At 58.7% G+C, this 14,568-nt stretch overlaps 1 protein-coding gene across 1 annotated transcript in view; it reads left to right on the top strand.

The window, feature by feature from the left end:
• The window catches only part of KIF26B (kinesin family member 26B), a 468,194-nt gene that overhangs the window by 388,697 nt on the left and 64,929 nt on the right, over positions 1-14,568 (top strand). The window contains exons 6-9 of the mRNA XM_058309397.2: positions 394-600; positions 5,121-5,214; positions 6,212-6,474; positions 9,000-9,183. Coding sequence (XP_058165380.1) covers positions 394-600; positions 5,121-5,214; positions 6,212-6,474; positions 9,000-9,183 — 748 coding nt within the window. The remainder of the gene's footprint in view (positions 1-393; positions 601-5,120; positions 5,215-6,211; positions 6,475-8,999; positions 9,184-14,568) is intronic.

Genomic DNA, 14,568 nt, shown 5'->3' with positions numbered 1-14,568 from the left:
CCGGGGGTTGTGTCCCGAGATGGGCACAAGGCACGAGTCAGTTCCCGAGCGCCCATTAGTGCCCGGTTCTGACCCGTGTGCCTCGAGGAGCTCCAGCCGTCCAGGGGCCTTTCTCGTCTAGGTAACTGGGCCACGAGGGCGCCGTTCACTTCTTATTTCTATCCCTGGGAAGACAGAGAAAACGACGTGCCATCTCGGCATAAAGGACGGACGTATCAGACCGTCCCACCTGGTCGTTGCATCGCTTTCCCCGCGTCCCCTCTGGGGTCTTGCGGCCGGTCCTTGGTGCGTTTATTTCCTCGTCGTTTACCAGGAGCGGGTGGGCGCCATGCGGATAGAGGGGTGCGTCTGCGCGCGGCGCCGGCTCCCCTGACCCCTGCTGTCTCCCGACAGGTGAAGGTCATGCTGCGCGTCTGCTCGGCCCTGGCGCGGGGAGCCTCTGAGCCCAGCTCCTTCCTGAAGGTGGACCCCCGCAAGAAGCAGATCACGCTGTACGACCCCCTGGCCTGCGGGGGCCAGAGCGCCTTCCAGAAGAGGGGCGGCCAGGTCCCACCCAAGATGTTCGCCTTCGACGCCGTCTTCCCGCAGGACGCCTCCCAGGTGGGTGCGGCCCCCGGGCCCCGGCGAGTCCCTCCAAGAAGGCTTCACGCGCTGCCTGGGCCCGTGCGCAGGAGGGGTCTCCGGGGGACTCCAATGGCGGCCCCTCCGTCCACGGGCTCGGGAGGCCTCCTTGAGCGCCACTGAACGGCTCAGTGAGCAGGAAGGCGGAGGGCCGACCGGACGTTCCGGGGCGGCGGCCTCGAGGCGCTGGTGATGGCCGTTGGTGAACCAGCCCCTCCCACCTGGGCACCCGCGTGGGGCGTGGAAGAAGGGGAGCGGCTCCTGGGGGCTGGATTAGAATCAGGCAGGGTCCCAGGCCCTACACGAGCACCCTGGGGTGTAGGGCAGATCTCTAGTCCTAGCGAGGAACGGGAGTGCCAGGCAGGGAAACCGAGGCTGAAATGCAGTCCCGTGGCCTGGCTCAGTGGGAGAAGAGAGGCCAGGGGATGGCCGTTGTATCAGTCAGCTACTGCTGCGTCACCAACAACCCCACAGCCCAGGCGTTAAAATGAGAAGCATCTGTAACTCTCACCTCTCGCCGCGTCACCAACCACGCCACAGCTCAGCGGCTTTCAAAGCAGCAGCATCTGTCGCTGACCACGAGCCCAGGGTTGAGCTCGGCAGGCCTGGCCCCTGCTCGTCTCCCTTGCTCGACGGTGGGTTGTCGCAGTCCTGCTGACCTCGGCTGTCCACTGTCGGGCGCCTGGGGCTTGGCTGGCTCTAGACGGGTCCTGAACGGCCTTGGTCGGGGCAGCCGGTCTCACTCCAGCGGCTGGCCTCGGCTCGTTCGAACGGCAGGGCCCGGAGCCACGGCCTGTCGAGACCTCAGGGCACCCCTGGCCCAGCATCCCGTGAGCCGCGTTCTACTGAACCCAGCGTTAGGCCCTGGTTCCGGGGTGCGGCGGAGCCTGCGTCCTGCTGGCAGAGCCGCAGGCCACTACGGAGGGCCTGCCCATGGGGAGCCCGAGAGAGGCGACTAGGGGGTCGTTAGGAGGCTGCTTGGGGACGCAAGATCCCTGGGTCCCAGCAGCCAGTTAACTGCAGGCCCTCCCAGGGGTGCGCCGCACCTGCCGGTCGATGGCGGTCCTTACCGGGGCTGGCTCGGGGGGCCTCGATGAGCGTGGGGTGAGCCCAGAGCCCTGTGCCCCGAGGGGCACGCGGGTCCAGGGCTGGCTGCAGGAATGAATCGAGGGGCACAGCGGCCCTTGGCCAGCGTTTGACATCAGACAGCTGCACCTTTCTGACAGATTTCCAGGACCTCCCAAGAGTCATACTAAATGGGGGCTATTGTGGCAACGGAGAGCCTGTAGCAGAGTGAGGAAGCAGGCGCTAACGAGCTGCCAGGTGCAGCGTCGTCGATTTCCTCCGTGTTCCCTCCGAGCGTGGACGTAAAGACGGGCACCCCAGCGCCCGCGTAGGCCAGGCACGTGGCGCCCACGTCGGCTCCCTTCACAAACAGGCAGAGCATGTACTTTCCCCAAACAGATTTACCCGGAGAAGACCAGGTACTTGCAGTCTCTCTTATTACATTTTTGAGTGAGTGGTACCACCCACCTACCAGTAACTTAACTGCTCAGACTTTTCAGAAACAAGTCTCTCTAAGTTGTAAGAATTCCAGAGCAAACCTAAATTAAACACGGACTATTCATAAGTTTGACTGATTCCAGACAAAGAAACCTTTTGTTAGCCTTTGCTTACATTTCCCGATCGGTCCCAGCACTTAACGTGCTCAGGAACCGTCTTGCTGCGCTTTCCCTCCTGTCAGAGTGGGAAAAGTTTACGTTTCTTTATAAACGTGCAGTTTTCAAGCAGTCCAGTATACGTGATGCCGTTGTCTCTTCCTGGACTGCCGTGGTGTAGGAAAGGGAGACATTGCTATTCCCACATTAGAGAGTAGGAAACTGAGGCCCGAGCGTAAGCGTCTCCCTGGGGCCTCGTTCTAGATTCTTCCGGAGCCTCTGCGCTCACGGGCTGTTGAGGTTTGACCTCCTGCGCTGTTCCTTACCCGCTGTGTGTCCTCGGCCGGCCTCAGCGTCCTCGGTAAACGTGCTGGGCCCCAGACAGGCCTGCGAGGGGACAGTGCTCCGGGCGGGTGGTCGAGGGGCGCAGGGCAGAGCAGCAAGGGCCGCGCCGGTGGCAGCGGCTGCCCCTCCGTCACCCTCAGGCATATCCCTGCGCGGCCCCTGAGCGCGGGGTGGGCGCCCGCTGCGCCCCCAAAGCAGGAGAGCGGCCTCGGCTCCTGGGTCCTCGCTGGAGTCAAGGAGCAGCTGCAGCGCTGAGCGGAACTCGAGTTGTCCTCCTCTCCGCTCCTGAGGCCCAGCAGGACCAGAGCCTGCCTTGCTGCCCATCGCCCTTCTGAGAAAGCGGCCTCCGCCGCCGTTCGAGCCCAGGACTGGCTGGCTCCCCGCTGGGTCGGGCCGGGGCGGAAGGCAGGCCTCGGCTCCTTGGTGGGGGGCTCTGGTGAAGGCCCCGTGGTGGGGGAGGGCGTGGGGGAGCATGGGGGGGCTGTGCTGAGGAGGGCTGTGTTGGGGAAGACCCCAACGTGGGGGCGCTGTGGTGGGGAAGGCCCTGAGCTGGGGGGGGGCTGTGGGGGAGGCCATGGGGGGGAAGGCCCTGTGGTGGGGGGGCCCGAGCTGAGGGGGCTGTGGTGGGGAAGGCCCAGTGGTGGGGGGGGCGTGGGGGGGCTGTGCTGAGGGGGCTATGTTGGGGAAGACCCCATGGTGGGGGGGCTGGGGGGGAGGCAGCCAGGGCCCAGCGCCCCCAGCCAGCGCCGCTGACCGCTCTCGCCTAAGGACTCCGGCCGGGCCTCCTCTGCTGATGCTGCCGCGGTGACGTTGGGTCCACGCACAGCCGTCCTTCCCCCGGGGGCTTCCGAGCCCTGCACCCTCGAGCTGGGCCCTGGACGCGTCTCTGTTCAGGTGCAAGGAGGCGCCTCCGGCCGCCTGGCGGGTTGGGGCCGGGGCCTGGGCCTGGGAACCCCCCGGTCCTCCCGGCAGCCCCGTCCTGCCGCCCCTCGGCAAAGGCTCCCCCCGAGGGCGGTTTCTCCCTCGCAGTTTGGGAGAGAACATCGCTTTCCAGAGGCGCAGGGCGCTTGTGCCGCGGGCGCTGAAGCGGCTCAGCCACGCTCCTGGCCGGGCTGCGGGCGGGCGGCTTCCTGCGCAGCGCGGGCTCTGGTGTTTGCAGAGCCCCTGAGGCTGCTGGGAGGGAGGGCCGACGAGGCACGGAGGGGGCGGAGGCGCAGCTCACCCTGCCCCGTCCTGCACCCGCAGGCGCTCACGCTTGGCAAACAGGGACGGCCCAGGCCCCAGACGGGCCCACAAAATGTACGGCCTTCCTGCTGTTTGCAGAGCACCGCACTACTGGGTGTGGTGGGGAAATTTAAAAACGGACGAGCCTGGCTCCTGCCGGGAGGGAGTCCCCGAGCCGGAGATGGGGAGCGTGCATCCGGCAGGCTGACGAGCTGCTGAGGAGGGCACAGAGGGGGAGCGCTTCAGCCCAGAGGCACAAGAGGGCGGCTTTCCACGGACCTGCTTGTACGGCTGGAGCTGTGCCCGCAGGCCTGTCTCCTGAAATGCCACCCGGCCCTTCCTCCAGTCAGCCTGGCCCGTCTCCTCGGCGGGGTGCACGTCTGTGTCGAGCAAGGACGCGTTTTCAGAGAGCCGGTGCCTCGTCCAGTATCAGGGCAGGAAGGTGCAGCCCTGGGGCAGCACAGAACGGCAGCCCGTGCCTCAGGGGATGTGCAGCAGAGGTGGGGTCTGCAGCCCATGCCTGGGGACATGCACCGCAGGCTGGGGTCCTTAGCCCATGCCGGGGGACATGCACCGCAGGCTGGGGTCCTTAGCCCATGCCGGGGGACATGCACCGCAGGTGGGGCCTGCAACCTGCAGGGGAGCTGCTCCACAGAGGCGGGGGTCTGCAGCCCATGCCGAGGGACAAGCACTGCAGAGGCGGGGTCTGCAGCCTGCAGGGGAGCTGCAGAGGCGGGGGGTCTGCAGCCTGCAGGGGACATGCACCGCAGGTGGCGTCTGCAGCCTGCAGGGGAGCTGCTCCACAGAGGCGGGGTCTGCAGCCGGCAGGGGACATGCACTGCAAAGGCGGGGTCTGCAGCCGGCAGGGGACATGCACTGCAGAGGCGGGGTCTGCAGCCGGCAGGGGACATGCACTGCAGAGGCGGGGTCTGCAGCCGGCAGGGGACATGCACTGCAGAGGCGGGGTCTGCAGCCGGCAGGGGACATGAACTGCAGAGGCGGGGTCTGCAGCCGGCAGGGGACATGCACTGCAGAGGCGGCATCTGCAGCCTGCAGGGGAGCTGCTCCGCAGAGGTGGGGTCTGCAGCCGGCAGGGGACATGCACTACAGAGGTGGGGTCTGCAGCCTGTGCGACACCTGGGCTTGCTGGGCAGGAGGAACAGGAGGGCTCTGGGAAGGTCCAGAACTCCGGGAGCGGCCAGACCAACTGGGCCGTGGCAGCCGGGGCCCTGAGCAGGTCCTGACCGTCGTGTCCCCTCTTGCGTCCAACAGGCAGAAGTGTGCGCCGGGACCGTGGCCGAGGTGATCCAGTCCGTGGTCAACGGGGCGGACGGCTGCGTGTTCTGTTTCGGCCACGCCAAGCTGGGTGAGTAGAGCGTTGTCACGTGTGGGCTCCCGGCAGCCCCCCCGCCCCCTCGGGGGCCCCAGGCTCTGTGACAAGAGGAGGGGCTCGTTCCTCGTAGGTGCTGACCGTGAGGCGTGCGTGCCCACCTTTGCGCTGGCGAGGTCCACGCGCTTCGTGCACAGGTGCCATCCTCTAGGAAGGAGGCGAGCAGAGCAGCCCCTGGCCCCACAGGCCCGCCCGAGCCCAGAGAGCAGGCGGGGAGCGGGCACGCCCCCGCTGGGGGCCTGCGTGGGAAGCAGGGAGGGTCCCCGCCTCCCCAGGGGAGCGCTGGCTGCAGGATGGAGCCGACACAGCAGCAGGGGCGCAGCCACCTGCACAGCCCGGGACCCGGTGGGCAGCCTGCCGGCGTTCACCCGCCAGCCCCTGACGCTGCCCGGAGGGGCGGCAGCGAAAGCCCTGGCCGGCGCGGGAGCCCTCCGGCCCCTGCCTCCCTCACCCGGGCCAGCTCTTGCTTTGGAGCTGATGCGCGAGAAGGGGGCGATTTGGGGAGCTCCAAAGCATGCCCCTTGGCAGAGATTTGAGGAGAGGTCTCACGGAGGGGGGAGAAGGCCTGACGCGTGTGTGTCCCTCCTTCTCTGCTCCGAGCAGTGAGCAAGGTTTTAGTGGAAAATGCTCTCCCTGCAGAAATGCCCAGCTTTTAACTCAAGAAGGGTGTCGAGCGTAAGCAGGCGAGCCTCGCCTTGGGGCGCCTCCGAAAGGAGCCCTAACGGTGCATGTAGAACTGCACAGCTGTGCGGCCCAAGGGCACGGGGCCTAGCCGTGTCCTCCCGGAAGCTGCGTTCCTTTCCTGCGGCCGTGCAGCAGGGCCCAGAAGCACCCGCGTGGCCGTCGCCGCCCGCCCGCCCACCCTCCCTCTCCCCACCACCCATGCCCCCCTGCTGCACCCTTCGCGCCGTCTCCTCGGCCCCCGGGCGCGCCGCCTTGCCCCGCGCTCAGGCCCGCCCTGCTTCCCCGCCAGGCAAGTCCTACACCATGATCGGCAAGGACGACGCCACGCAGAGCCTGGGCATCATCCCCTGCTCCATCTCCTGGCTCTTCAGGCTCATCAACGAGCGCAAGGAAAGGACGGGCGCCCGCTTCTCCGTCCGCATCTCGGCCGTGGAGGTGTGGGGCAAGGAGGAGAACCTGCGGGACCTGCTGTCCGAGGTGGCCACGGGCAGCCTGCAGGACGGCCAGTCCCCTGGGGTCTACCTCTGCGAGGACCCCATCTGCGGCATGCAGGTGAGTGCGTGGCGCGGGCCCGCGGGAGGCCCCTGGCCACACACTGCGACCCCTCCCCAAGGACACAGGGCGGGTGGCCGCAGGCCGGGGGACCCTCTGCTCGCCCGCCTAAATATTTGTTCCTGGACTCTGACGATGAGCAGGACCCCTGGTTGCAGTGTAGGGGGCAGTCCACTTTCTTTACACCCCTTTTGAAAAAGTACCATCATTCTGTCATTTAACAACAAACCAAAATATTTACTGTGCTGCCCAAGTAGCTGCAGCCGTTACTGGGGTTGTGTATGGCTCTGTAAACCTTCTGGTTTACAGCTGGATTAGCAGTGCAGAAGGAGAAACTAAGAACCACTTTCTCATTAGCTCACGGTGCGATTGCTGGAACCGTGGCCACCTTTTTGGGCTGCCGTGTCCATGCAGCATCTTCTCCCTTGCTCTTTGACGCAGATGTAGGAATAACTCAGAGAACCCCGTCTGTATCCAGGAAACCACTTCTTCCGTCTCTAGCTTTATAGTTTAGATCTGTCAGAAGTCTTGTCCTTAAGATGGGGGTGCAGTTTGATAAGGACTTGCTCAGGGGAGGGTACCCCGAGGGGCCCCGTCTCAGCTGCTCAAACCCGCCGCGCCTGCCCCTGCTTGGAGCAGCTCAGCTCCTCACACTCCCCTCAGCGCCCTCCATCCCAGGCCCCTGCCCACCTGTCCATGTCACCTCTTGCCGCTTACCCCCAACCCCCCTTGCAAACATCCCACAGTCCCCTGAGAAGAAGCAGGTGCCTGTGAGTCACCCGGGGCAGGCTCTGCCACCCTTGGCTGGGGCTGGGCCCTGCCCGCATCTCCAGCAAGCCTCCCAGGTGGGCCACAGTCTCGTAGCCCCTGCGGCAGCAGCCATGCCCCTCGCACCCGTGACCTCTGCATGGTCAGTTCCCCGTGCGTGGACAGACCCACTCCTCTTGAGCTGTCCTCTGGCTGACTCCTTATCCCTCGGGTCTCAGCTGGATGCCGCTTCTTCCAGGAAGCCTGCCTGGGTCACCAGAGCGCTCTGCAGCATACACAGTGATGTGAGTACCCAAGAGGGCGTGGACCAGGCCTGACTAAAGCTGGCCGTCCAGAGCTTTAATAGATGCCTCGGCTGCCATCAGACGTAGGATGAAATTGGAACGTGAGCCAACCGGCCCCACAAGCCCAGCCCCCTGGGAACACTCTGGAGGAGCTGTTCTCGAACTCGAACTGCACGCTCTGGAGGCCCCACTCCAGTGCCCTCGCCGGGCGCACCCAGGCTGTGATTCAGTACCATGCACCCAGCCCCAAACTGCATTTCCAGCACGTCCCCTGGGATGCGGACACGCTGGCCCAGGGGCCAGGCTGTGAGAACCGTGACGCGGGCCACGAGGTTTGCTCAGGGGCTGTCGCCAGTGCCTGCCTTAGCCTGACCACCAGCTCCCGTGCCGAGGTTTGCCTCGGCTTTCCTCTAGTCACAGCCGTTAACAAAGTCCCGCTCGGTGAAAATGTGCTTCCCCGAAGGCTGAGCCGGAGGAGAACCAGCATCCTGTGCACCTTAACGTGCTGAAAAGGCTTAAAAAGTCCTTGGCTTACTTTCCTGCCATTACAGGTACGAACCAGTGAAGGCAGCACAGTCTCGCTTTGACGTTCGAGGATTTCGATGGCCTCGGGTTCTAAATATCGGCTCTCACAGTTGAGAATTGTAGGTAGAGTTAGAGTGAGCACAGGAAATGGTCCTAAGGCGTATCCTGCACATCAGTTCTTAGCAAAAATCAGAAATTTGAATTTGCTTTTCTCCCCCCAAAGTAAGGAGTACTGGGCTAATTCTAATAATGGTTGTTCTGATTAAGATGTACAATAACTGCCAAGAGATCACAAAGGATTTAGGAAAGCTACCCACCATGATTTCTTTTATCACGTAACGAGCATGCCATGAATGTGAATTTAGAAACTAAAGATGAAGACACGTCCCTTAAATGATATGAAATGGGACTTTCCTGCATCTGGGTATTTTTACTTAACTTTTTTACTTCTGTTCAATTATTATGCTGGTAAATGTGGTCTAAGTTTAACTAGGTAGCTGGAAAATTTTGGGGTCAAGTCAAAGCTAAACAAGATTTTTACTCCTTCGGCGTACCAGTGACGTCAGGTCTCGAGGCGCATTTGGCAACCCACCTGGTGCCCCTCCCCAGACAACCCAATCATTGAACTCCCTTCCCCTGCGTGTTCTTGGGTAGAGAGCTAACCTCAGGTCCCGGTTTGCTGCCCTCACAGGGCACGGCGGGCCACCCGCGCCCCTCGGTGGCTCCAGTACAGCCATTCGCCTCTCCCTCTGCTGTTAATAGTGACGTGTTCTATTTAAACTGTAAACCAGGTGAGCGAGCTTCCGTCCAGTCCAGGTGTCCCCTGTTCCTTTTCAAAGCACAGTCCAGCTGAGAACCTCAAACCCGCCCCGGGACCACAGCGAGCAGCCGGGGAGCCCCGCGCAGCCTGCGCCCCCGGCCGCCGCCCCAGCCCGCCCTGTCTTCCAGCTGCAGAACCAGAGCGAGCTGCGGGCGCCCACGGCCGAGAAGGCGGCCTTCTTCCTGGACGCGGCCATCGCCTCCCGCCGCAGCCGCCAGCAGGCCTGTGACGAGGACGACCAGCGCAACTCCCACATGCTCTTCACCCTGCACATCTACCAGTACCGCATGGAGAAGAGCGGCAAGGGCGGAAGTAAGTCCCCGCCGCCCGCACTGCGCCAGCCCCAGCTCGGCGCCATGCAAGCGGTGGCAGCGTCCGGGCTGAGCGTGACTTTTGTAAAGAAAGCCTTTCATTTTAAAGAATTTCAGGTTTGCAGGAAAGTTGCAAAAATAATACACAATGCAGAGGTCTCCAGGGGAGCCCCAGGGGCCCAGCTCTTTGCACCTTGCACGGGGAGGTGCCGTCGCCTGCCGCCAGCCCGCCTTCTCGGCGTCAGAGAGCAGGTTGCGTTCATCGTGCTCCTCGCGTATTTAGTGCTTTCCTGCACACTCCTAAGAGCAGGGGTGCTCGCTCACACGACCACAGTAACTGCAGCTATCAAGTTCTAGAAACTTGACATTGGCATCAAGCTCCGTCCGACTCCCAGTTTCTTCACGTGTCCCAATAACATCTTTACGGGCCTTTCCTCCTCCTTTGCTAGGGCCACCCCCGCGTCATGTACTGCGCTTGGCCGTCGTGGTCTCTTCAGTGTCCCTCGTTTTTTAATCGTGGAGGCATACGTACAGCACGCCTCTCCTCCCAGCCGTTATCGTCTCTCCGGTCTCGCTCATTTTTCGTGCACGTCATTTTCCAGGAGGCGTGTAGACCACGTGCTTCTCCTCCCAGCGCCTCCCAAGCACACCGTCCAGCTGATGACGTCCACAGCGTTGGGCTCCCCTCGCCGACCCCTGAATGCAGCCCTGCACTCTGGCGCGTTAGCTCCCTGTTCCCCCGCCTCTGCCCCCCGGACGCCTGAGCTCTGCTCTGCCTCTAGGGATTTGCCTGTTCTGATGAGTTCATCTAAGCAGGAGCATTCACCATCTGTCCTGCTGAGCCTGGCGTACTTCACTCACCAGTGTCTGCACGGGCCATCCGTGTTGTGGCGTGTAGCAGAGCCTCACTCTGTTTTACAGCCGAGTAGTACTCCGTGGTGGGTGTGCATCACCTTGTGTCCATCCGTCCTGTTGGTGGGCACTTGGTGGCTTCCATCTTCTGGCCATTGAGATAGTGCCGCTGTGAGCATGGGGTGCAGGTATCTGCTTGAGCCTATGCTTTCGGCCTTTTGGGTGTGTGCCTAGATGTTGGATTGCCAGGTTGTGTGGTAGTTCTGTTTTTAAGAGCTGCGGCTTACTTTTTGAAAAGCTTTTGCTTTGCTGAGATGATTTATAAATGCAATTGCCATAGGATCTTGAGAGAACAAACTTAAATAGAAAACTGCTTAATAGTACGTTTGTGTTCATAAACCCTCAAGGTTCTTGTTAAAAAACAAGACCAACTTTTAGCCACCAAAGCTCCCTGGTAATATGTTACACCTTAATTGCCATATGGAGCTGGGAGAAACGGTTGTTTTTTTAAAAAGAGTGTAGAAGTCAAAAGTTCACTAGCTAACCAGACGGCTGCCCCTCTCCATGCGCCTGTTGAGGATTCCCCGTAAACTCAGGCACCGTGTCTGTCGCACGTGCGTCGTCCTGCCCGGAAGCTGCAGCCGGGGCCGTGCCCTCCGGGCGTCTCTGCCAGGTCTGCCCTGACCTGGGTGCTGAGCTGGCCCCTTTGTCAGGCTATGAGCTCCGGGCACAGGAGGGGTGGCTGCCAGCTCCCAGCCGAGGACCTGGGGCCGTGGCCCGTGGTCCGTCCATCGTCCTGGGCCCCCTCCGGCCATTGCCGGGCCACGCGGCTGTGCCCGCTGGTCTGAGGCTGCCACTGCCTCGCCTTGCCCGCCTCGTGGGACTTCTGGCCCCTTCTGAACAGCTGTCTCAAGGACACTGGATGCCAGAGAAACAGAACAAGTTCATCTACCAAGCCTGGTGCCCGAGAGCGGTGACGCCGCGTGACGGAAGCAGGCGGCAGGCTGGTCTTAGGTGGAGCTGGGAATGAAAGGGTCCGCATGGCATCTGTGCAAGGGCTCCCTGCTTCCCCCAGGTCTCCTTGTTGCCACAATGACTCAGAGGACGGGGCCCCTGGAGCTCCCCTCGGGGTCTCTTGCCCCTCGTGGCAGCTCTCCTTTCCCCACTCAGGGCTCCTTTTCACCCAGTCTTCTGCCAGCGTTCCCACTCCATAGCTGGTTTTAAAGTTTCATTCCGTAAAGCTGGCCCCATTTATGTGTGTTTTATACTCGCTTCCTCCTAACGGCTGGGAGTGACTTTAAGTCCTGCCCTCGCCCACCTTGTCTGGGTCACGTCTTAGTGTGTCTTGGCCAACGTGTACCCGCCACGGCCCCTGCACACGGCGCCGGGCCCCTGCCACATACAGCCCCCTCGGTTCTGTCTGTGCCTCGTGGCTCCCCCGCAACCCCAACCTCCAGGACTGAAGTTTCACCCTGAGCCACCGAAGCCTGGAGCCCACCTCCTCCCACGGTCCCGGAGCGGGGCTGGGCCTGGAGCCTCGGCCAGGACACCCGGAGGGCCTCTGTCGGCGGAAAGCCTCACGTGTGCGGCCAGCGTCGGCGAGAAAGGCCTGGCGGGGGCGGAACGGAGCGGTTCGAGCGGATCCTTCCGGGGCGAGCGATTCACAGGACGGGGCTCACCCCACGGGCAGTGCTTCCAATTAGAACAGACGCTTGAAGAAGGAAAGGGGGCTCAGGGCACGGAGGAGAAGAGCCAGGCCTTTGAGAACGTCACGGGACCTTATCCACGTTTTCTCCTACCAGTCGGGGCGCCGACTTGACGTCCTGCCCTCGCTGTTTATTTCTGGGTAATGTTTTAGCAGTGTGCATGTGGGAGTCTGAAAAATGTTTATTTTATTCTTTTAAGCAGCTGTCAATAATGATAAGAATCAGAGCAGGCAGTGGATCCTGGTACGTTCAGCAAAGGGTGACTCACAGAAGATTTGAGCCTTGAGCCAAGTGGCTTCGAAATGGCAGGAAGGCTGGAAAAAGCTCAAGGGATGGGATCATCTTCTGGGTTCCCAACCAAACCAAAACCACTCTGCTTCCATCGTTCACTTTCTTCCTGGTTCTGCTTTCAGTTTAGAATCTAAAGGTAGGAGGTGTCTTGAAAACAAAAGAATTAAATTACTTCAATTCATAGACCTTGAAATTCAGCTCCCACAGAAGCTTAGGCTGGGAATCGCCAACCCATCTGTCCCCTCCGCATCAGTACTTAATTAATCCCGGGCCCTTTTTAAATATTTAACCTCCAACTCATCTTCTTTCTAGTTATAAACTGTGAAAGAGAATTGCTTTTAAATAATAAATTCACATGAGAGGGAGAGGCTAATCTCCATTAACGCTTCCAGAACGTCAAGTAGCCACTTTCTACCGTGTCCATAGAAGGAACAAAGAAAGGACTAGGGGCTAGAGTCCAGCCTGATGGGTGAGCCCCAACAAATCTCGGGGTGCCCCCACCGTCCAGAGCCCTCTGGCTTCTGGGGCAGCACGGTCCTGGCATGCGTGTTGCGTCCCAGCCTGCGGCTTGCTGGAGCGGAGAGAATTCACGTCTGTTTAAAATGTAGCGAGGAGGTTTGAAGAGCTGTTTAAAATGGAAATTCTGTTTATTTATCCATAAGTCATAATGTGGACCTGGCAGCCAGAACTCAATTTAGGAAAAGTGTATTAATTACTTAGGCTGCGGGGCAGCAGAGCATGCTGCTATTAACTGGCCGTTAGACGCTTAGATGATGGATTTGAAAAGATCTCTGCTGCAAGAACTAATGCACCTGAATCTTACACACATGTGTGCATTTTACACAAGCACACATATACCCAATTTTTTAAACTTTTCCAGTCAAGATAGGAAAGTCTGTGTTGACGTATCTCTGTTTTGCAGCCAGCATTAGGTTAAGCTGAAACAGTTCCTGGGTTTCGAGGGTTTTTGGAATCTCCGTGGGGCTGTTTCTTCCCTGGTGGTGGAGGAGAAGCCGGGTGGACAGGGTAAAGGTGGAAATGGCTGGGCGCAGCCGACCCTTGGGGAGGGAGCCGAAGGAGCTGAGGAGGAGGAAAAGGGAGATGGTTTTTTATTAGCAAAGTTGTGGGTTTACAGAAAGCCATGCATAAAGTACAGGGTTCCCATATACCATATACTACTCTTTTTTTTTCCACCTTGATTTTAATTTTACAGTTATTTATTATTATTTTTAAATCTATATTTATTTTTAAAAGATACATAGATTACATAAAATATTACATTAAAAAACATAGGGGATTTCCATATGCCCCACTGCCCACACCTCCCACTTTCCCAAATCAGCAGTGTCTTTCATTAGTGTGGCACATCCATTGCATTTGGTGAGTACATTTTGGAGCACTGCCACACAGCATGGATCATAGTTCACATTGGAGTTTACCCTCTCTCCCACTCCTTCTGTAGGTTACGGCAGGATGTATAAAGTCCTGTCTCGTATGCTACCCTATTATTTACACCTTGCATCGGTGTCTTAGCTTTATTATGGCTGAATAATATTCTCTTGTATACATACCACATTTAGCGTCTCCAGTCATTGCTTGATGGGCACTTGGTTGCTTCCATCTTTGGACAATTGTGAATAATGCTGTTGTGAACATCAGTGTCCAAATATCTGTTCAAGTCGCTTCTTTCAATTCTCTTGGGTATATACCTAGAGATGGAATTGCCAGGATATGGTAATTCTTAATTTTCTGAAGAGCTGTAATAGTGTCTTCCACAGCGGCTGCACCTGCACCATTTTACATTCCCACCAGCAATGAACGCGTGTTCCTCTTTTTCCACATCTGTTCCAACACTTGTAATTTTCCATTTTTTAAAAAAATAATGAGTGTAGAAGAATGGTATCGCATTGTGGTTTTTATCTGTATGCCCCTAATGGTAATGATGTTGGCCTCTTTTAATGTGCCTTTTGACCATTTGTCTACCTTCTGTGGAGAAATGTCTATATATGTCTTTTAGCCATTTTTTCATTGGCTGTTTCATTGCTGTTTATTTGTTGTTGAGTTGAAGGATTTCTTTATATATTCTGGATATTAAACCCTCATTGGATATGTGGTTTCCAAATATTTTCTCCCATTGTGTAGGCTGTCATTTTACTTTCATGATTAAGTCCTTTGATGCACATTTTTTATTTTAATGAGGTCCTATATATCTATTTTTTTCTTTTGCTCCTTGCGTCTAAGAAACCATTACCCAGTACAGGGTCCTGAGGATGCTTCCCTATAGTTTCTTCTAGGACTTTTATAGTTTGGGCTCTTATATTTAGGTCTTTGACTAAATTTCAGTTGATCAAAGAGACCATTCTTTACCAATTGAGTGATCTCCGTCCCCTTGTCAAAAAATTGGTTGGCTGCAATTGTAAGGGTTGTCTTTTCTGAACTCTTAGTTTTATTCCACTGGTCTATATGTCTGTCCTTGTGCCAGTACCATGCTGTTTTGATCACTATGACTTTGTAGTATGTTTTAAGATTGGGAAGTG

The sequence above is a fragment of the Dasypus novemcinctus genome, chromosome 13 (genome assembly GCF_030445035.2).
Source record: "Dasypus novemcinctus isolate mDasNov1 chromosome 13, mDasNov1.1.hap2, whole genome shotgun sequence".
Lineage (NCBI taxonomy): Eukaryota > Metazoa > Chordata > Mammalia > Cingulata > Dasypodidae > Dasypus > Dasypus novemcinctus.
This window is presented reverse-complemented; position numbering and strand designations above follow the sequence as displayed.